Source organism: Peromyscus maniculatus, chromosome 1 (assembly GCF_049852395.1).
Source record: "Peromyscus maniculatus bairdii isolate BWxNUB_F1_BW_parent chromosome 1, HU_Pman_BW_mat_3.1, whole genome shotgun sequence".
NCBI classification, from domain to species: Eukaryota; Metazoa; Chordata; class Mammalia; order Rodentia; family Cricetidae; genus Peromyscus; species Peromyscus maniculatus.
In genome coordinates, this window is record NC_134852.1 from 79,500,681 (window position 1) to 79,523,676 (window position 22,996).

General features: G+C 49.7%; 1 protein-coding gene across 2 annotated transcripts in view; it reads left to right on the plus strand.

Moving 5' to 3' along the window:
* Positions 1-22,996, plus strand: part of Igf1r (insulin like growth factor 1 receptor) — a 300,024-nt gene that overhangs the window by 268,863 nt on the left and 8,165 nt on the right. For both annotated transcript variants that reach the window (XM_006984420.4, XM_076544807.1), the window contains 5 exons: positions 2,930-3,159; positions 3,422-3,529; positions 8,357-8,522; positions 11,357-11,486; positions 15,048-15,182. In XM_006984420.4, coding sequence (XP_006984482.2) covers positions 2,930-3,159; positions 3,422-3,529; positions 8,357-8,522; positions 11,357-11,486; positions 15,048-15,182 — 769 coding nt within the window. The remainder of the gene's footprint in view (positions 1-2,929; positions 3,160-3,421; positions 3,530-8,356; positions 8,523-11,356; positions 11,487-15,047; positions 15,183-22,996) is intronic.

Below are 22,996 nucleotides of genomic sequence, written 5' to 3' on the forward strand. Positions count from 1 at the left end.
GAAACATGGTGACGTGCAGGCAGACCTGGTGCTGGAGAGCAGCTGCAAATTCAACATCAAGGTCCACAGGCAGCAGGCAGAGAACAAGACGCTGGGCCTGGCTTGAGCATTTGAAGCCCCAAAGCCCACCTCCAGTGACACACTTCCTCCAGCAAAACCACACCTCCCAATCTCTGTCAAGTGGAGCCACTTCCTAATGACCAAGTATCCAAATATATGAGCCTGTGGGGGCCGTTCCTATTCAAACCAACACGATATGTATGTGACACTCTTCAGCATATAAATTGGTGGTGTTCCCAACACCAGATTTATAATAACCATTCTTCCTTTAAGGCATCACTTAAAGATAAGTGCCCTGAGATACATGGGCGTTAGAGTCACTGGGGTGGCCTGCTAGCGGCCTCTCGGCTGCAGCTGTAGCTTGTCTTGTAAAAGCATAAAAGCAAACACAGCCGCAATCCCCTCCCTGTCCCATCCCTGAGCCAGGACTTCCTTCTGGCTTCCAGGCAGTGTCCGCCGAGCACCCTCCTTTAGACAGGGGTGTTGGTGTCCATGCCGGGTGATGGTTCTCGTGGGATGAATGTTCTTCTTACAGGGCTCGTGTGTTCGTTTAATGTTACTTCCCTTCTTACTCTACCCGCTGAAGCTGTGGAGTGGAACTTGTGTTTGGTTTTCCTTACCAGCTTTCCTCTTTTTTCTTTCCTTCTCTTTGTCTCCTTTCTTCCGAAAACTTCAACCAGATCAAACATAACCAAACGTGGAGGCTGGAGAAGGGATTCTGTTCAGGTTCCTGTCAGGGAGGACCCTGAGGTTAGAGTCCGGTCCAAAGGGGTCACCACCAAGTCCCAGAGCTCTGGTGTCTCACTGGAGATCCCCCGCAGTGGGGTCCTGAACCTCTCCCACATTGGACAGGCATTCTACCACCGACCTGCAGCCCCCAGCCTCCGGGGTTGGTTTTGTTTCTTTGGCTAGGTTTTAAAACTTTTATTTTTAAAAATTATGCTTAGAAGTTAAAAGCGCCGGCTGCTTTTCCAGAGGACCCTGATTTGATTCCCAGCACCTACATGGCAGCTCACAACCATCTTGTATCTCCAGCTCCATGGCTCTGGTGCAGTCTTCTGCCTCCCAACCCCACCCCCCACAGGCACTGTATGCATACCTGCGGGCCAAACACCCGTGTACATAAAATGGATTTTTAAAAAACATTATGCGTTCCAGTAACTCAGATCACTTGAACAGTAAAACAGCAATGCTGGGACTGAACTGCATTTTACCACCTGCAGGACACTTTCAACTGTTTTGGATTTTTACTATAGTTCCCATTGCCTCCCACCCTGTTTCTTCCTTCATCCATGTGCAAGCTCGTCTCTTTCCCTTCGGATGGGGAAGGCAGGCGCCTCGGTGCTTGGATGTGAAAGGGGACAGCATGGTCACTAAAGCCTGATCCAGCCTCTCTGCAGTTTCCAGAAGGGAGCAGCCAAGGGGAGGGAAGCAAGCAGCAGACCGTGTGTGCTGTGCGCACGGCGCTCCTGCAGCGTGCTCCTCTGCCATGCTCCTGCTCGCCTCCTTTTCTGCCATTTCTTTTGAAGGCTGAGGGATTTTCTCTCGAGTCTCTGCCTTCTTCAGTTTTGACTGACTGAGTTTCTCCATCTCCGCCATATCGGGTTTGTCAAGCGTGGCTGTGGAACGGGTGGAATGAGGTGCGTGACCTAAGAGGGTCTGATGAGCACAGTGGTCCTGGACATGTCCCCTTGGCTTTCTGAGACGTGGTCTCGCTATGTAGTCCAGGCTCTCTTCAAAGCCGCCTCTCTAACCTCCGTCCCCCAGTGCTGGGATGGGATCACAGGTGTGTGCTGCCACATGAACTGTAGCCATGTTTTTTAGTGTAAAGCCGAGCCGAGGGAACGGTTTCTAGTTACACTTCTCATTCGATCTAAATACATCCAACAGTCAGTGATAATAGAAGAGTAATCTTTTAAAACTTATTTCTAACCAAGTCTGTGGAATACAAGGCTGGAGAAAGGACTTAGTCTTAAAGAGTACTTGCAGATCTTCTGGAGAACTCCAGTTTAGTTCCCAGCACTCACATGAAGAGGCCCGTAACTACCTGGAACTCAGGCTCCAGAGAGCCCAACACTGTCTTCTGGCCTCCCCAGGCATCCAAACACATGAGACAGAGAGAGAGATCGACATGTACACATAAATAAAAATAGGCCAGCCTGGTCTACAAAGAGAGTTCCAGGACAGCCAGGGCTACACAGAGAAACTCTGTCTTGAAAAACCAATAAATAAAATAATAGTCAATAAGGAAATAAAATCTTCTAAAACTTTTTTTTTGGCTTGTTTTAAACAAGTTTTTGAAATAGGATGTAAGTTTTACTTACAGCCCCTGTCGATTGGAGCAGCCATATTCAAGTTCTCAGAAACCCTCCCCTGGGGCTTGGTGCTCTGATAGCTAGTGTGAAGAGGATACTTCTCACCTCTAGGTTCATCCAAGAAGGAGGAGATAAGCTATTCTCATACACACTCTGGTCCTTGCCCTTCCCGTCCATTCCCCACTACTGCTCTTTCTGCCATTCGTTTTAATCCCATGATGAAGATGGGCAAAAAATCCTACTTTCTCTGTCTCTTGGGGTTAATTTGCTTTCTTATTTTGTTTGATTGAGTTTTTGTTGTTGTTTTTGCCAAGGAAGGACAGGGGAACCACTGCTTTCTTTCCTCCTTTCTGGGTTTCATAGTTTCCTTCCGGTTCTTAGATGCTGGTATTACCCTCAAAGTGTCATGGAATCCTCCAAGATTGAATGCCTGTCCTGGACTCTATTGTGCCTCGATACTTTCCTTCATGGGTTTGGAGAACAGTCTCTCGTATTCTCCAGTCTATATAAGGGCTGTTTTCATGCCTTTTTCAATCCCGTCTCTTCCTCTCTAGTGTATGTGCCCGATGAATGGGAGGTAGCTCGGGAGAAGATCACCATGAGCCGGGAGCTTGGACAAGGGTCCTTCGGGATGGTCTATGAAGGAGTGGCTAAGGGTGTGGTCAAGGATGAGCCTGAAACCAGAGTAGCCATCAAGACCGTCAATGAGGCTGCAAGTATGCGTGAAAGAATCGAGTTTCTCAATGAGGCTTCGGTGATGAAGGAGTTCAACTGTCACCACGTGGTAAGAGGATCTGACACCCCAGGATCAGGCACAGACAGAAAGCATCCCTAGGGCCACTTCTGTGGCCTTCGTCACAGCTCTGGGATGGCTGCCTTGCCTTCTACCCAATGGATAGTTTCCCTGTTGCATTCCTGATACCCACAGACCTCTGAGGTGGAGGCCCCACCCTCTCACCAGAACTCCGCCCCTGGCCACAGGAAGCATAAGTCATCACGTGGGCTGCCCTTCCCCTCTGAAGTCCTTCTCTTCTTGATTCCTCCAGGTCCGGTTGCTGGGTGTGGTGTCCCAAGGCCAGCCTACCCTAGTCATCATGGAACTAATGACACGTGGGGATCTCAAAAGTTATCTCCGGTCTCTAAGGCCAGAAGAGGTCAGTTTCGATTCTCGCTGTGTTACCTTGCCTGTTCTGTTTCCCCCAGGAGCTCTCTTGTAGGAAACATGTTTTGAAATCCCTTTACTTCTCAGCCTTGAGTGTCTTGCTGCATGCCTCGGTAAAAAAGTGTCCAACTGTAGGCGGACTGGAATCTTTGTGGGAGGATCCTGTGTGTCTTCGGATCCCATCCAGTCCACCTCAACATTTCTGTGTTCTTGTTTCTGCATTCTCTCCACCCCTGCCTACAGCTCATAACAACCCCACCTACCCTAGACATATCAGGGCAACCCTTCCCTCAGCCTTTCTACACGCCCTGGATGGCCTCCTCTACTGACTTGGCAATAGAGTCTGCCCAGCACGCATTTTCTCTTGTCGTGGTCCTCAGAAAGTGCCCCTTGTTCGTCCCAGGGCTATGCTTAGTAAAGCTCAGTGTTTAGGCTGGTGGGTGCCTTGACCTTGGCCCTACCCAGTCAGTGCACAAGACAGCTGTTTGCCCAGTAGCCCATCACACACACACACACACACACACACACACACACACACACACACGAGCATGTTGCCCTTTACCTTGATGGCAAATGTTGCTCTTCGCTTACACTGACTCTGCTTTAGAGACTTCTCAAAGTCTGCACCGGCCTTTCAGGCTGGATAATAAGCCAGTGTCCTGCTTGAACTTTGAAGTGATCATCATCCCAGTTGCATGGTCTTGGCCTAGTCTAGTGGAAATTGCACACTGTAGACCTGATAAGGTCCTGTGTAACTTTTCATTGGTCACTGCAGAGTCTTCCCCTTCTTAGCATGTGTGAGTCTGGTTTATCAGTCCTTAATTCTAAGAGTCAACCGGTAGGTGAACGTTAAGCAATATTGCCAGGGCCAACTGCCTTTTAGGGGGCTGCCTCAGTGGCTCTGGTGTCCTCACTCTGGTCCTGACTTTAGTTACTGTGGATAAGCAGCTTGTGTCCCTGCACTCTCTCCAAAGGGAAACATTTCTCACCCCTTTTCTGTTTCTGTTCCCATTCTCTGTCGGCTTTTGTTTTCTCTTCCTCTACAACTTAAACATCTCCCAAGGGGCAGCTCCTTCATTTCAGTCCTGAGTCCCTGTTCACAAATACCCTCATTTACTTATCGCGTGTGCTCTTGGGGTTTGAGGAGAGCCACGAGCTCTGAATGGATCGCCGTAACTCCGCCAGCCTCTGTTTCTCCCAGCATCAGTCCCAAGTTCCCGGTGGAGCCTTTTCCCGCCCCACTGATATCCATTCTACAGCAGGAGAAAAGCTTCATCCAATAGACGCCTGGAGAGTGGTCCTTTGAGACGCCTCCAAAAATAAGGAAGTGCGTAACTCCCTTCATTCCTAATTCAGGCACAGAATAAAACCCCTAACTTGTGGCCTCAAGGCTGTTCTGCCATTGGTTACCTCCAATCCTCAGGCAACTGTAAGAGGCCTCGGGGTCTCAGTTTTCCAGGTATAAGGGACAGATGAAGTCCGTAGAGATGGCTCCAAGGAGCCGTTAAGAGCACTGGCTGCTCTTCCAGAGAACCCTGGTTGGATTCCCGGCACCACATGGCAGCTCACAACGGTCTAACTACAGTTCTAGGGAATCCGTGAGCACCAGTTGTACAAGTGGTGCCCAGACATACATGCAGGCACAACACCCATGTACATAACATGTTAATAACACATAAAGAGATAAGGTGAATTACTAAAAGCCACTTTCAGAAGTAAAACTTACCTTTAAATTCACCTGATCTAAGTTTTGTCTTTCTAACTCAAGTCAGAATAAAAAAAAAGTATTTGCATGTATATCCTAGCTTTGGAATCTGTACCCCAGCTCCAGTGTCTGTACCCCAGCTCCAGTGTCTGTACCCCAGCTCCAGTGTCTGCACCCCAGCTCTACTGTCTGCACCCCAGCTCCACTGTCTGTACCCCAGCTCCACTGTCTGTACTCCAGCTCCAGTGTCTGTACCCCAGCTCCAGTGTCTGCACCCCAGCTCCAGTGTCTGTACCCCAGCTCCAGTGTCTGCACCCCAGCTCCAGTGTCTGCACCCCAGCTCCAGTGTCTGCACCCCAGCTCCACTGTCTGTACCCCAGCTCCACTGTCTGTACCCCAGCTTCACTGTCTGCACCCCAGCTCCACTGTCTGCACCCCAGCTCCACTGTCTGCACCCCAGCTCCAGTGTCTGCACCCCAGCTCCAGTGTCTGAACCCCAGCTCCAGTGTCTGCACTCCAGCTCCAGTGTCTGCACCCCAGCTCCAGTGTCTGCACCCCAGCTCCACTGTCTGCACCCCAGCTCCACTGTCTGTACCCCAGCTCCAGTGTCTGTACCCCAGCTCCAGTGTCTGTACCCCAGCTCCAGTGTCTGCACCCCAGCTCCACTGTCTGCACCCCAGCTCCAGTGTCTGTACCCCAGCTCCAGTGTCTATATCCTAGCTTCAGTATATTCTACCTCTCCCCCATTGGAATTTGCATATTTACCTTGAGAGATGTATGGATGGGTGCTTGTCTTAGGGAGCTATAACCCAATTAAAGATTTCTACTCTCTTTCAATGAGGGGAAAATGACAGCATGATATCATGAACTGACAAAAAGTCAGCCTTTGCTGCATATAATTAAATCCTTTTTGTTGATTGTTTTTCACATGGTGAGTGACAGCCTCCTGTTGAACACTTATACAGCATTCCTATTCCAATATGTGTTAGGAGCCTAAATACTTGTCACCTGCAGAGGTCCTACGTTGCCATGCATATTTAAAACCCTAGAGGTACTAAAAGACAGTGTGAGAGGGGGAAGTACCAGTGTAAAAGAAATGGGAGACTCAGGCTTCCTCCAGATGCTGTCACATCCCCTGGAAACATCCCCTGAATTGAAGCGGGAATGATTAAATAAATGAATGAGCTCCACCAAGCCTATCGTGAAATACGGAGAGTACTCCTAGGCATGCTGGAGGGCTGTTACCTGCTTTCTAGATTCCAGCATCCCATGAGAACTTAGCGACCCTGGGCAAGAGCCAGCATTCCCAGGGTGTTCATCGTGGCTAGAGTACATGAGGCCTGTGTAGAACCGCCCAGATAGTGTGATCTCCAACCCTTGTCATGGTCTTCCTGTGACTCTCAAAATAACTCAGGAGGTGGGTGGATGGGACCTAAGAAAGTGAGATGACTTCATAGTGTTGGATGAGATACTTTGCACTTGGGGAAACCAAGGCATAATTTGCTGTATGGGTACAGACTCACAAGCTTGTTAGTGTCTAAACAATGGGAGCATGGTTTTCACATGGAGTTGGGGTGACAGGGAGCCTTCAGATTTGTGTGTGTGTGTCTGACTGTCTGTCTGTGTGTGTGTACTTGCGTACACCTTGAGGGAGTTGGTTCTCTTCATTTACCATGCCTGTCTTGGGGGATTGTCTTAGGGTTTCTATTGCTGTGAAGAGGCACCAGGACTACAGCAACTGTTACAAAGAAAAACATTTAATTGGGGCTGGCTTATATAGTTCAGAGGTTTAGTCCATTGTTGTCATGGTGGCACACGGTCAGACATGGTGCTGGAGAGGTACCTGAGAGTTCTCCATCTGGATCTGCAGAGAGCAGGAAGAGAGTGAGCCACTAGGCCTGGCTTGAGCTTCTGAACTGTCTAAGCCCACCCAGTGAGACGCTTCCTCCAACAAGGCCACCCCTCCCTGTGAGTCTGTGGGAGCCGTTTGCATTTAGACCGCCACAGAGGTTGAGCATAGGTCTCCTCAGTCTTGACAGCATGCTTTTACCAGCTAAGCCTCTCACCAGCCCCTTAGGCACAACCTAGCTTATTTTGTCAAAATTAATTTATCGCTTCTTAGATTAATTCTTTTCAGGGCCAAAGGCATTGCCCTCCTCTGCAAAACAGGGTCTTGGTCCATGTTGTGGTCCCTGACCTTGTTTTCTCCCAAGGTGAACTCATTTGAACTTTAGTTGTCCTCAGTGCCCATAAAAAACACTAATCCAAGATGAAAGCGTTAGTCTCCGGATTGTGGTACCTTAGAAGAAGGGGATGAAGACGAGTAAGTCCTGGCAGCTTACACGGGAAATCAAGCATGTGGTGTCCCATTTAGGAAGCACGCTTGTTCGGTCTGGCCTTTGCACAGGTGTGCTGTCCTTCCTCTTTCTTGCACTTTGTGATTGCGGAAGTCAAAGGGGCATTAAACTAGTGAGAACCTAAGGAACTGAGAATCCTTGATACCAAAGCTTCCTGTTTCACTGGAAACACCTTCCGTCCTGCTCCAGATAGGAAATAGTGGACGGGGAGATGGCTCTCTGGTTAAAGCCCCACAAGCATGAGTTCAGGTCCCTGGACATCAGTAAATGCTGGGTGGGTGTGGCAGGGTGGGTGTGGCAGGGTGGGTGTGGCAGTCCACCTATAATTCCAGCCTTGGAAGGATGAATCGGGATGCCCAGAGTCAGCTCTGTTAACCAGCTTTGGGATGGATGGGGAGACCCTGCCTCAGTGAATAGATGGAGGAGCAATTAAAGGTGATTCCTGACATCATTCATGCACGTGTATACATGTGTGTGGAGTGGACAGAGAGAACGAACGGGTAATGATGGACCCAAGGGGAGTACAGTTGATGTTTGCCCTCGCCGCCCTGTGATATGGTCAGGGAACAAGCAGAGCAGACAACACCAGAGCTCAGCAATGATAGGTTCCTCCTGAGCAAGTCCTGACTTCCTGCAGGCCTCCTCTGGAGCTCAGATTAAATGAACATGGGTTTGCCACACCTAGAATAAACCTTACAGTTAGGGGGGGAAAAAGTTCCAGATGCTCATGTTTTGTTTTGTTTTGTTTTTAAATCAGCAACAGAATAATGTAGTCCTAATTCCTCCGAGTTTAAGCAAGATGATCCAGATGGCCGGAGAGATTGCAGACGGCATGGCGTACCTCAACGCCAACAAGTTCGTCCACAGAGACCTTGCTGCTCGGAACTGCATGGTAGCTGAAGACTTCACAGTCAAAATTGGAGGTGTGTCCTTTGCGTTCCTGATTGGAGCAGAAACTGAGCTCAGGTGCTTTAGGGCCTTCGCAGGGGTGAGACTGCCCCTGGAGAGGTTTTCAGGACGTCCCCGAGGTGCAGTGGCTTGTCCTTGAGTGCCAAGATGTGTGATTGTCTATCTCTGGCTGTAATCCTGAGAGCACCTTAACGTAGTGGTCGGGTAGAATGTGGGTTACAGAAATTATCAGGACAGCTGGCCTCCTCGAGTAACTTTGGTTTGAGGATAAAAATCAGCATCCAATCCCCCATCAAGTTTATTAGCTTACAAAGAACATTGTCCCTACGTAGGCCTGTGAGGTTCCTAGGAGGCATTGCCCCTGTGATGAAGCCCCTGCATAGAGTAGTGGTGGTGATAAGGTAGGTATGTGAGGTGAGGGAGAGCACTGCTTCCTGGCTTTCACCCCTGGGACTGCTCGGCCCAGAGTTCGCCCCTCTCCTGCTACCAGAGATTGAACCCAGGACCTCATGCATGCTAGTTAAACACTCTACCGCTGAGCTGCATCCTCCAGTGGTAGCTCCAGGCTCTTGACCTTTCTGTCATACATAGGACTTCCACTGTGGCCGTAGCTGCTCAGCCTGCCTGCCCGTTAGACCCCACGTTGCTGCCAACACCTTGTGATATGAAAACACCGGTTGGACTTTATTTCTGGTCACTGGCTAGAGACGCTCCCCAGCCTTTCCGTTCATATGTGTTTTTTATTTGTCTTTTAATATTTTTTTTTTAAGTAGTGACAAAGTTGCTCAGGAAACCACCTACATTTACCAGGCCTTTACCTTCCTACTGTGATAGGACAGCTGTTCAGAAACATACCAAGTGCCCATCCCGAGAAAGAGCAGAGGGGACAGCATACAACAAAAGCTATCAGCCACTAGCCTTTGGCCACCTCTTGAACGTGCGTTCTAGAGATGTTTTACTTGCCTAAACCCTAGCAGTGATTTTTTTTTAAATGAACTCTTTGGTCTCTTAAGTGAGCAATGAATATTTTCTCTACAGAAGTATCCAAAGTAGGGCTCTCTGTCTTCATTTGCTTTGATTGCAGGAGTTGGGGGTGTCGGCATGCAGCTGTACTATAGAGCAGACACCCATCATTTAGAGTTACTCAGAGTCCCCCAGCATACCTGTCCCTGGGTTTGCATGCTCATTTTTGGAGCCCTTGGGAGCCCAGCTTGGTGGTCAGCCACCAAGAGGCTATCCTGCCCCAGAGTTTCTAGATAAAAGCCATCCTCTTACCATGCCTTTGTGATAGATCCTTCCTGCCTCCTGTTCACTCACTGATGCTTGAGGACATGCTTTACTCCTTAAAGGAAGCCACTGTTCAAGTACCTGGGTGGTCTGGGGCGAATTCCTTCCATTTGAATGTTTCCCCTCCTCTGAAATGAGAGTGGTACTAGGACAGCCAGGACGCGAGCACGAAGAACCTGGTGTAGACAGCAAGCCTGTGTCCTCATCCTGCACTCCAGTGCATGCCTCCCAGCACAGGCGGAAACTCAGTTAAGGCTGCTCTTGTCCCACTTTGCATTACAGTTGGGAAAAACACTTTTTTGTCCTTCTTCCCTTTTTAAAATCCAAATCAGTAAGGATTATATTCGCTGTTTAACCATGTGGCACACTCAGGAGGATAGTTTCTCTTGGAATTGTGATTTTTTTTTTCTTTCTAGAATTAAATTTTGTGTGCGTATTTAGGAAGATAGGGTTTGTTCTGTTTTTCTTTTGCATTTAGAAAGGGAGATTGTTTTCTAGAATTCCCCTGTTATGCAAGTCAAAGCAGATCCTCTCATTTGCATGTCACTGGATTAATTCAGGGATGAGACTTGAGCACTTCCTTTTTCCTCTTCAGGCGGCCTCCTCAGTGTCCCCCAGTACCTCTTGTCTCAGGGATGACACACCCCAAGTCTGTTCCCCAGAGGCAGCTGGTAGTTCGTACACAGTGCAAGTCAATTGTGTTAGTTAACATCCAAGAAACTTCATTCTCCGTGGGGTTTGCTTGGCCTCTGGAACCTCTTTGTGGCACCACTTAGAGATGTGAAGGGACATTTTTAAGGTAGAGCAGCTTTTTCTCCCAGGAAGGAGAATGGAAGAGTTTATGTGAGAAAAGATGGTGTGATTGAGTGGAAAATCAAAATTTGATGAAGACACAATAATGTGAGATTATAAAGCAAGCCTGCCATCAACCATAATTATGTGACAACTTCAGGAGACTCAGAAAATGGAAGAAATTTTCAAAAATGAGTGGGAGTATTGTGTTGGGAAAGGGTGTTGGGTAATAGCTCCAGGAGCCTGGTAAAGAGCATCTCAGCTACTCACTGTGTACTTTTATCTTCATGAATTGTTACTCCAAATATCTTCTCCCCTACTAAGTGGTAAAAGGCCTTTTCCTCAGCAGCAGAGCCATGCTACCAAGTAAATGAGGTCCACATCCTCCAGTGTATTTGATCAGGCTTTAAAACTGCGTGTCACTCAGCCTTGGTCGGCGCCGTGTATATTTTCTTGATAAATCATGGTATTCAATAATTTGCAAACAGCTTCTCAATTTAAATGCAGTAAGGGAATTAACTTCTTAAGGAACCAGATTATAAATTATTGAGACCAGAGATGTCTTGTGTTTGACTGATCTTGTCTTACTCTGCCTGCCTTACAAAATTACAAGCTGTAATGCTAAGCCTCTTAAGAGTGCAGCAAGGACGAGTCTCACCTTGAATGTGGAGAAAGGCCGAGGACGCCGTTCTGGGGCAGCCACAGAGCCTTTGCTGCTGCCCCAAGACCTGATTCAGCTAAGTGACTGTGCCTTCTCTTCACTCTGCAGACTTTGGCATGACACGAGACATCTATGAGACAGACTACTACCGGAAGGGGGGGAAGGGGCTGCTGCCTGTGCGCTGGATGTCTCCTGAGTCCCTCAAGGATGGAGTCTTCACTACTCACTCAGATGTCTGGTATGAAAGTTTCCCTGCGTGGCCAGCTTGGACCCTCCAGCTTCGGGCTCCTGGGTTATTCTCTTCCTGGTCCCTGTTCACTGTCACCCATTGCCAGCTCGAGTTCAGCGTTCAGTGCTCCATAGCCCTTTGTCTTTGAGATGTTCCTGTGTGGAGTCTATTAGAACAAGAAGGTATTTGTGGGACTCCAAGGAGTGAATATGTAGAAGCAGCATTCTCCCCCTTCTGGCTGATACTGTGTTTCCAAGGAGCGGGGGAATGCCCGAAGTCTGAGCCTTCATTTCTGTCTAGTTCTCCTCTGCCTGTGCCTCCCTCTCTGTTTCTCACTCTCAGTAGCTTGGGACTATGTATGCGCTCTTGCCATCGAACCTTCAGATTGCAGGCGGCGCTTTTATTTAAACCCGAGGCTGGAGGGTGGCAGTTGTGGTTTCCTGTTGGTCCCACCCAATGTCTCTCTCTCTCTCTCTCTCTCTCTCTCTCTCTCTCTCTCTCTCTCTCTCTCTCTCACACACACACACACACACACACACACACACACACACACACACACACACACACACCATGGGTGTCCGTCGCTGCTGACCCCAAACATCTTCCTTAGGAACAAAAGTGTCTTGTGGAGGCACGATGGCCGAGGGGTGCAGAGACTTCTCTGTAGTACTGTTTACTGCCGTTCCCTGGAAACGCTGTGTAGAGGTCATCGGGTTCCAAAATACAAGTGGAGTTGTTGGCAGGCGAGAGCCCTGGCACGTCCCCCTCCTCGAATGTCAGCAAGCGTCTTGGCTTTCCTCTCGGGGGATCCCATTGCTGTTGTGTGACAAAAACAGTAGTTGTTTACTCCCAACCGAAGATGACCACACAGAGGAACTATTCCCAGTAGTGACTGACATCATTTTTTTAGCCTCCTGAACCTTTCCCACTCAAGAGCCTTGGCTCTTCTATGGAAGACAGGTGCAAATTGGAAATAGCTGTTGAGTCTGACCCAGCACCGCCTGGCTGTTTCCTGACTCCAGGATGAGGCCTGTCCTGCAGTTAGCTCATCCGAAGTTCCCTCTTTCCTGTCAAATCAGAGCACTCGGCTGCATGTTTAGAGGAGGTGGCAGGCGAGGGCACACCTAGAGCCACACTTGTTCTGTTTACTCTGGGCTTCGCGTTCCTAGAAGCTTCGAGGTCAGCTTGCAGGGTAGGAAAGCAGAGTCAGCAGAGGGAACAAAAGTGAAGTCTCACGTAGACTCATTCCACCCCAATTCTGGGTAGCAGCTGTCAGTACAAGCCTCGGCAAGGGGCATATGGGGTGCTCCCTGCCGATTTCCCCCACTTGGACTACAAAGCTGTTACAAAGCCACAAGAAAATGTCTGTAGAAAGAGGAAAGGCCTTTGAAACTCATTCCATCAAGTGCCAAGGCATGGACGGTGCTCTGGATATTTGTTTTCTCAGCCCAGCCTTTGGGCATACAGCTGAGGACAGCGAGGACACTGGAATGGATAAAGTGCTTCTCAGCTCTAACTGAAGTTGTGCCTCTTAGAAGAATGGCGATCGTTTTAGACTGAATTCACAGTCATAAGACAGTTGTTCCTAAGTAGGTAAAAATCCAAAACAAATTTCAAAGAGTTTCGTTTGGCTTTGTAGGAGCCCTTAGGAACATGGCATTGGGAGGGACTTTAAGTCAAGCCAAGCCCTGAATCCCACCTACTACATTTATCACAGAAATGTTCCAGGGACTGTCCCCTCCCTCACAAGGGCAGGCAGGCAAGCCTGTGTCTCTAGACATCTTTATTCTTGTTCTGTGCTCTGTCTTCGTGTCCTCCATATTGGCAGACTGCTGGTGTGGACCAGGATGCTGGCTGCAGGGAGTTGAGGAGGAAAACGGGGTGCCTGATAAAGTTAGCTTGGAGACATGCTGAGTTCCTCAAGTGTCAAGTAACCAGCCATCTAGATAAGGCGGTCAGAGCTCAGAGCCAAGGTTGTTACTGGATGCCTGGAAGCCTGTGGTACACCACGGAAGGCGTTGGAAGCAAGGAAAGCTGGCCCGGAAGGGAACCTTGTCAAGACCAGCCTGCAGCTGACGGAAGTAGAAAAACCACATACATCACAGCTTGACTCAGGCCATATTTCAGATGTGAGGGTGGGCGCTGCAGTCTACAAAGAGCACCTCTGATGTGGCCATGCATGGAGGCCCTGGAAGGCAGATTCTGTGACTGAAGTTGACAGGAAACCCATTTCTCGGAGCCCAAGTTTTTCAGAACCATGATTTCACTGCAGAGTGTGGCTTGTTTGGGTCTTTTGTACAATTTGAAGACTAAATCGTAGTCACTGCTCGTTCCGAAGAACCTTGGGTCTGGCTGCTGAGGTTCTATTCCTGTCTAACATTGCTTAGTATCAATTTGTACAAAAAAACCTTTTGTTCATAGAAGAGAGCCGAAGCGACGAGCCAGACATTACGATCCAATCAGAGGCTTCCTGCTTCAGCTTAGGCCGGGATTCTCAGAGTGCTAAGTGGAAAACACCAGTCCCAGGTTCTTCTGTGGGGCTCAACCCCACTAGGGTTACCAAAGTTTCCTGTTGGCTTGCAATGGACAGCCTGCTTTACTCCATTTACACAACCCAAGTGGGAGAGCAGATAGGCCAGGGAGGATTTGGCAAAGGCAGGGATTCTCTCTGAGAAGGTGTGTTCACACTACAGTTGACAGTACCACCGTTACCCATCTGAAGTTTCTGCACACATGGATCTCCTATAGTCTGATTTTCTGGGCTGACAGGCAAACTGTACACTTCACTGCTCTGCCTGCTGAGTTTATAGACCTCAGCCAGCCTCCAGACCAAAGGACTCTTCGTTAGGTATGACATGCACCATGGGCCAGTGCGTCTTACCCCAGCTCCCTACCTGACACAGCCCCCTCCCCAGCCAGTGGCTCCTGAGTTCTGTCGGGGGTGAGTTTTCATCTTCCTTGACCCAAGTCAAGATCCTACACAACTTTAAACGTTCTAAGACCCAGCTCCCCACCCACCCCACACCTATCAGATCAGAACTGCTCTGGGGAGCCCAGGTGTCCATCTGTTTTAAGAACTCCAAGCAGATCCTCCTTTGCAGTAGTGTGGAGAACCATCAGCAAAGAGATTTGCAGACTGTGATAAAAAACAGAATCCCATCCCCTAATGAGACAGTTAAGATGCTTGGCTGTCCCAAGCCAGTGACCAGGCAGGGACCTGGTCCTCTGCATTCTGTGCTGAGTGAAAGCTAGTTGGGCTTATATCCACCAAGTAATGGCTGGGACCAGGTGCTGAAGTTGAAACTATGTGAGGGATACTAGAAGCCTCACAACCTCAGCTGCCTCCGCCACGCCACCTGGGCTATAGTGGCCCTACAGGGAGCGTTAGCAGTCACAGAGAAGGCCAGATAACCCACACTTAGCCAGGTAGCTGGTTTGACATACAAAATGTGCTGTCACCACATTGAGGAGCTTTTTCAGCATCTGGGGTTGAAAAAAAATGCTAACAAGGAAGGGGACCTGATCCCGCCCATCCTTTTCTGAGCTACTCAAGTTTTGTTTCTCCCATAGGTCCTTTGGGGTTGTCCTCTGGGAAATTGCCACACTGGCTGAGCAACCATACCAAGGCTTGTCCAACGAGCAAGTTCTTCGCTTCGTCATGGAGGGCGGCCTTCTGGACAAGCCGGACAACTGCCCTGACATGCTGTATGTATTTCCTCCGCCCCTTAGGATTAGTAACTCCAGAGGCAGGCCCTCTGTTGCCGTGGGTGCAGGAGAGCATTAGAAGAGGGCTCATCTGTCTGTTGGTGGAGATGAGCTTTGTTGGTTCTGTGACTTTGTGCAATGCCTTAATCCCATCCCGTAGTCCTTAGTCCCCAATGCTGATTGGCACTTGGCACTGTGGTTTCTCAGGCCCCCTGTCTATGTGAAATATGGGACGATAGCAATCCTGGCTCGGTTTTTTCCATGCAAAATTTAGTTTTTAAGGCAATAATGCAACAGTTAATACTGTTAAGCCAGAGTCAAGAGCTCCCCCAAGCTATGGGCAGACCTGACGGGTCTGTACAGCAGGTTCACATGGAGCTTTGCGGTCGAGATCACTCTCTTGCACTCATAGGCTAAACCTCAGACAGCCCCAGTACCAGGTCACAAACCGTCTGCTTTCAGCTCCATCCCCGTGAGTCGTACAGACCAGCAGCAAGGTTGAGCTCATCTCTCTTGGGACATACTCTTCTAGGCACACCCCCTTAGGGTGCTGGTGAAACTGTTGCCTTGCTCCGCTTCTGGTAAAATGACAGCCTGTGCCGGTTAGAGTTGTCAGGTGGTAGTAGTGTACCCATGGTGCCATGTATGCGTCAGGGTTCAGCATCGTGACTTCCAGCAGTGCCTCCAAGGTAATCAGCTCACGGGGAGAAGCATCTGCATCGGCTCCCAGTTGTGGGGGCGTAAGGGGGTTCCGTGGCTTTGGTGGCGAGGCAGCTCTGATGGTGGAATAAGACTGTCAGAGCAGATAGTCTCATTTGTGGGTAGAGAGTGAAGAAGAGCCATTCCAGGGCTGCAGTCCTGATGTCATCCTCCTGGAGGCACCCTCCTGCTAGGCTCCGCCTCTTAGAGGTTCCCCAGTGTTGCCAAGCTGGGGACGAAACTTCACCTATGGGCCTTGGTGGGGCATTCAGCATCCATGTTTTGTTTGCAGCCTCTTGAGTGGAGGCCTTGCTTTGCTGTCCAGTGTTGGTGGCTCAGTGGGTCAGGAGAGTGGACCTTCCCAGAATGAGTCTCCAAGGGGGATAAGAAGGTATTCTGATTGGTTCATCAGGTACAGGTTGTGAGGGGTGTACTTGTTTTTGACGTGCACACCTTCAGGCAGGGTAAACATCAAGGTAGGTTCCCACTGATACGTCAAGACCAGTATAGGAGTTTTCTAGAAACGCTTTTCAAATCAGGTTCAGCTTCACTTGTGAAAGAATCCCAGGGGATTGTCAGGATTTCTCGGTCTGTGCAAAAGACGCTCATATCTACCTACCCTTCCTCAACAAACACGGACTCAAATGGAGCCTCCGATGGTGAGGTATGTACAGACAGAGGCTGGGTGTGTGGACAGTGGCCAGGAACCCCACACAGAGGTGCTAGTAACTGTGCTTGGAATTTTGTGACAGTGCAGTAAAGGTGTGGGCCAGCCTGGTCCCACGCAAGGCTCCATCAGACGGTTCGTAGAAGTTAGCCCCTTGCAGTTGTAGGAATGAGGTCAGCTAGGGACAGTGTTGAGATCCTGGAGTCTGTGACCACCCCAGTCCTCACCACATCTGCACCCATCGCACTTTGCAACCCAGCACCTTGCTGGCTTCTTCTCGGCCAAACGGGCAACCTCTATTTCCTGTTTTCCTCTCTAAGTCAGATCCACCCAGAATAGTCTCCTACTGGAGCAACTCCGCATCAGCTGGTGAGCAGCCTGGTGCAACACCCCATCATATTCAGGAGTCATACCCACTCACAGGCAAGGATAAGTCAAGACGGCCTCAGAAACACAAATCACTGTCCCGTCAGCAAAGACAGGCCTTCTTCTTACTCCAAAGCCCCTGGAGTTTTGTTCCAGTACTGACCCTGAATGAAGTGTGTGTGGCTTTATTTCCCTGACTCTGTGGCCAAGGGAGCCTGCACTCTGCACCCTGTGATGCCGGGAGTATATTCTATGGGTGTTTTGCTCATTACCTGCTATTTCTGAACATTGATCCAGCTGAAGCCTAACCCATCCAATAGATCCCTTACATGAATTAAAAGGGGATGTTATAAAGAGGATACCAGAGAATGTGCCCCTGTGAGGCTATCACCATTCCATCAGCAAGCCTATATGTTGGTTCTCAATGTCTCCTCATAGGTAGGACCGTGCAGTCAGACTGTAGCCTGGATCAGTGTATAGTGCTGAGTGTGTGCACAGGAAAAGCCACTAGAGATAGAAGCCTCTGCTTCCCCGAGTGCAGTGCATATAGACAGAAGGACACTGGGTCTCCTGCATTTCTGGTCAGATCTTCTCAGGGAGCCTCCATGAATTCATTTGGACACCCCATCTCCCTACCTGTATCTAGAATTTAGTTGAAAATGTCTTCTCACGGACTTCCTAAAGGAAGCCTGGAGCAGCTTGATGAAGAGACACTCGCCTGAGCTTTCCAGGAGATTGCTGCTGATCTCTGAGGCAGGGCTTTTAGTCCTGTACCTGGGGCTGAGGGTGCTGGGGAGGTCAGATTTACTTCAGGGGCTGGGAGTGCGGGGGAGGTCAGATTTACTTCAGGGGCTGGGGGTGCAGTGGAGGTCAGATTTACTTCAGGTAGACACTGGTGTGTCTTTGCACCGTGTGAGGCCATGGCTTCTCTGAGGACCTCCACGTAGACTGAGGACATTTCTCTAACAGATTGGAGAGTATTTGTGGTGCTGTGGACCATATGCTCACTCTTACCCCTCAGCTTGCCACAGTGATGTAAACCAGATACAGAAATCAGCAAGTGGGGATTTTTTTTTTTTTTTTTGAGAGAAAGAATGTAGCCCAGGGTAATCTTCCTGCCTCAGCCTCCTCTGCTGCTGGCATTATAGGCTTGTGTCAATGGTGCCCAACTAAAACTTCATATTTTTTTTTATATTGAAGTTTGAATTTGTCCCATTCCTTCTTACAAAATATTCGTGTTTTGTTTTTGTTTTTTTGAGACAAGGTTTCTCTGTGTAGTTTTGGTGCCTGACCTGGATCTCACTCTGTAGACCAGGCTGGCCTCGAACTCACAGAGATCCACCTGGCTCTGCCTCCCAAGTGCTGGGATTAAAGGCGTGCGCCACCACCGCCAGGCTAATACTCGTGTTTTGTTTGTCTCACTTAGAAGGGCCTTACAAAATTGAACAGGCAGCAGGCCGTCTTGAGTCACTGGCTTGTCCGTTGCCTGCTGTGCCCTGGCATCATCTTCAAGGAGAGTGCTGCCACGGTATCCTTTCTACACTGACCTCAGAAGGTCTGCACCCTGCAGGGGAGCTTACCTAGAGAATCTCCATGGGTCCTGAGTGCTCCTCAGGGTACCCCTCACAGCCTTGCTTCCACCTCAGTGGGGCAGCAGTCTTCACACTAGGCCATGGTAAGACTAGTCGGTATTCGGGGCAGAGTTTAAGGGAAGGTGTATGAACGTGGCTGCCCAGAAATTTGCATGAGGGTGTACCGCATCAGCATAGATTTGGATACTAGAATCAGCGATGTTTCACACGAGCTGAGAAACAGTTCAAAAGAGCAGGTGTGAGTTTCGTTCCTGTGGTTTAGGACTAGTCACAGGAGAGGTATTGTTTTCTCTCTTTTTATACTGGGGCAAACATTTGTCTCAGAAACCCATGGGACTTCTGAAGTTGATCCATCTCCAGCTGACTGGATTTTTTTTTTTTTGGTATGAATTTAATATGCTTGGGAAGCAGCCACCTGCCATGGGAAAGGCAGTGGCCTTCCTGTTCCCATCATCGAGTGAGGAGGAAGTGTACACACAGAGGCTGCTCTTGAATGTGAAATGATTGATTCGGAAGGCATTTCTGCTTTGCCATTCAGAACCCCATTGGCAGACTTGTCTCCTTTCTAAGAAAAGAACACAGTGGAGGGAGACAGGCTGGCTTCAGCAGGGAGTGTGGTGTCCTTCTGAATCCTCTGGGCTGCTGAGGAGAGGAAGACGTGTTCTGGGAAAGGATTCTTTGGATGCAGTAAATGAACACCCTTGAGGGCAGTGTGAAACCTGTTGGGTCTCACCTGTAGAGAACGGCTTCAGTGGTGCCCTTCCGGGGCAGGAGCAACCCGGCCTGGCCATGTGTGTTGCGGCCTCAGTGTGCCTGCATGTGAACCAGGTTGCTTCGGGAGTAGCCAAGTGTCCAGTATCACAGAGTGTTCTAGCTTTAGAGGAAAGGCTGCCGTGAAACCCCAGGGTGCCCTGGACTGAGTGTCAGGGCCGTGACTCCGTTCAAATTAATCTAGCAAGTCCTGTGATATGGGAGCAGGACTGGTTTCCATGTTCACACTGTAGACAGAGCCCATCATTACCCTCTCCACCGCGTGTAACACGCTTTCTTGTTGGACTGTCTTTGGACCGCCAGCCCGCAAATAATGACACAGAGACTTATGATTAATTATAAAAGCTTGGCCCTAGCTTAGGCTTGTTCCCAACTAGCTCTTATGACTTACCTAACCCGTAATGTTTTTTCACTCTACGTCTGCCACATGGCTCGGTTACCTCTTTGTTGTACAGCACATCTGACTTGCTCTGAGTCTGCTGGTGAAATCATGCTCCTAGATTCCTCTTCCCAGTTTCCTCTCTCTGCCTGGAAGTCCTGCCTAGTCTCTCCTGCCTAGCTGTTGGCCATTTGGCTCTTTACTAAACCAATCAGAAGGTGCCTTAGGCAGAGACGCATCTTGACGGTGTAAACAAATATTCCACAACACCCCTAGATTTCAGTGCCTTGCACACAGATTTGTCAGTTAACCCTGCTGAGGTCAGAGGCTAGTCCCGGAGTTCACGGAACCTGGAGACCCTGAAGCAGGTCCCAGCCCTAATGCTGAAGGATGGGATGGTGATTTGAGCTCAGCCACAAAAACTCAGGGGCCAAGTCTTCAGGATGCAGGGTTCAGGAAGGAACTGGAACTTTTTATTAGCTCGACGTCCCCAGCTCAGATGCAGCTGAGACATAATACTCCGTCAAATCGGACTGCTTTTGCATTTTTCCTTTCCCAGACTCTAGCACCCCCCAGGTGGCTGGGAATCCGGGGCTGGTTTTGTAGAGATAAATTGCTTGAGTAGGATCCAAATAGGCAGATGACAATATCTGCCTGGTGAGCCGTGGCACGAACTAAGTGCCAGCGCCTGGGCTGTCTAGTACTTCCCTTCAGATCCTAGCTGAGAAGTAGCCCCAAAACATCCTTGGCTATTTGGGGATGCTAGAAGGGGACTCACTCTCAGCCCTGTAGTCCTTCCTGAAGTCTGGGTAGAGTCACCACTGGGTGCTACAGTGCTAACAGTCAGCGGCAGGAGGGCTGTAGACATGAGCTACTGAACACTTCCCAGCTTGCCAGTGCCTGTCCAGTTCAGGACATGGGGTGTGGTTGGGGACCCAAGAGCCGAGAGGAGGGTGGAAATAACAGGGTGCACATACCCCTGGGATAGACCTTTCTCCCTGGAAGCTGTTTCAAGATAGGGCAGGACTTTCACTTGAGCCTTCCCTCATTTGTGGGGGGAGAGCTGGGTATACACCTTCCAAGAGGGGTATGCTCTGTAAAAACAAAGCCCTCACTCACCGCAGTTTTAAAATGTGCTTTTTTAGAAGAAGCCTTTTACCAGCTTTTTTATTAATCCCAGAGTCTCCTGGAGAGTTTTCTTGTGGAAAGAGTATAAAACAAGGTCTTAAATCGCACAGAGCAAAAAGACTTCCTTTTATGGGCAGCCCTGGAAGGGCTGGCTCTGGAGTGATTTAAAGCAGGCATCACATGGCTTGTGTGTACTGATGTCACCACACCACTGGCCTGCTGGTGGCACCTCCTCGGCCCCCGCCCCCACCCCCACCCCTGGCCACAGGGCATGGAGCCAGGTGTATCTCATGTTCCTGCCCCCAGTTGCTCTTTTTCTATTCAGGGAATACGCCGGTCGGCCAGAGAGGAAATTGCAGCCCAGCCACAGAGATGAGTTCCTTGTTGTATTTACATCCCCTTTTGATTAATTTTGGGGGAAATGATGGGGACTGGGAGAACAGGCTTCTCTGGTACCTAACCAGACTAGGCAAGGAGCGTGCTACCTGCCTGCTCTCGTTGCAGACTCAGCCCTCTCATGAGATCTGTCTGTGAACTGCGCCAGGGGAGGGCAGTCTCCCAGTGGGACCATGGTTACTCTTCCTCAAGTAACGAAAGTGTAACTATATTGTTTGACAGAGAGCCTCACTCCTGCTCCATCTCACCAGTGTGACTTCAGACAAATGATTCAATGTCGTGGTTTTATAGATAATTTTCCTTATCTATAAATTTAGGGTGGTGATCATTGTCATAGTAGAGAAACATCTCTGGCTCCTGAAGACTAATGTGGCCCCCATGCCCAAATCTCTTGCTGCCTATCTGCCACCTGGCATATACCACCGGGACCATCACTTGGCCCCAGTGAAAATAACTAGTTAGCCTTGTCTTGGTCCAGCTTGTGTCCCTCTGACACAGGCATTGGCTACCTTGGGGGGGGGGGGTTGTTCATCCCCAGAGGGATAGATAGTCAATATTGTAGGCTTGTAAGCTAAACAGCCTTTAACTACTCAAACTACAGAAGAGCTTAAAAACAGCCACAGGTGATGGGTAACCAGCTCTGCTCCGGTAGAATTCACCTTACCAAAACAGGCTGCCCCCTGAGCCCCTAGAATGCTTAATTCTGTACGGACCTCCAACATACCCTTTCCCATCCTCTCTTAATGTCACTGCCCTCCAGCTGACCTGACTTGACCCAGGGCTTCTGAGTGGTCAGCCTGACCCAGTCCATGCTAGAGGCCAGTTTGGGGTACTGTGAGACTCTTGCGTCTGCGAAGTTCCATGTAGTGGATTTTAGTGTAAAGCATCTGTTGAGCAGGAGTTTTAAAACAAAACTGAATTTTCTTCAGGGACAGAGGTGGAAGGTGCTTTGGTCTTACATTCCTGTGGATGAGGGCTGCTGGGTGGCCCCTGCTCAGAATCGTCACACACACCCCCACCCCCACCCCCGTACTCCTTTTCTCTCTCTCCTGTCCATCTGTCAAAGCCTGGATGCAGCACTCGGTGCGGCTTGGGTACCAGAACCCTGACTTGACTAGGGGCGTCAAGGGAATCAAGAAAGCACAAGCACGTGCACATAGGAACCCTGGGGCTGAGTGGACTGGGCTCTGAGAGCTCAGCGTGTTTTATTGTATATAGCTGGGGGGGAGGGGGCAGGGGGCAGGGAGAGGGTCTCAGCGTTGTTGCATACAGATAAGCAAGGACAAGGAAGCGGGGTTGTTATATACAGCTGGAGAAGGAGGCAGGTTTAGTTCATCTCTGTGGGAGCAGTCTCTGCACGGAAGCAGTCTTCAAGCCATAAATACCCAGTGGGAGAAAGTGACAGCAGACATCTTCTACACACACTGTCAGTGTTTGCACTCAGACCTCGGGAAGGCTTTACCATCTCTGAGCATTAATACTGGGGAAGACTGCCACTGCCATGGGACTGGAGTCTTTGATGTGGCTAATTCAGGCCTTCACTTGCTTAGGGCTGCTCTCCACATCCAGGCCTTTCCTGGTCAGGGTGGTGGCTGCATGAGCAGCCTTCCTCTGTCATGCGTGGCTGCTGACCCATGTGACGGGGGCGGGCGGGCGGGGGGGGGGGGGGGGGCTCTTCGGAAGTCTGTGACCTCTGGGAGAGATGGAGGTGCGGCATGGGCTCTCTGTGTTCTTGCCTTGGCGTTGCTTGTAGAAGAAACTCAGGCTCTGGCCTTTCCCTGGCTTGTTGGCATCTGACTGGAGGTTTCTATTAGGA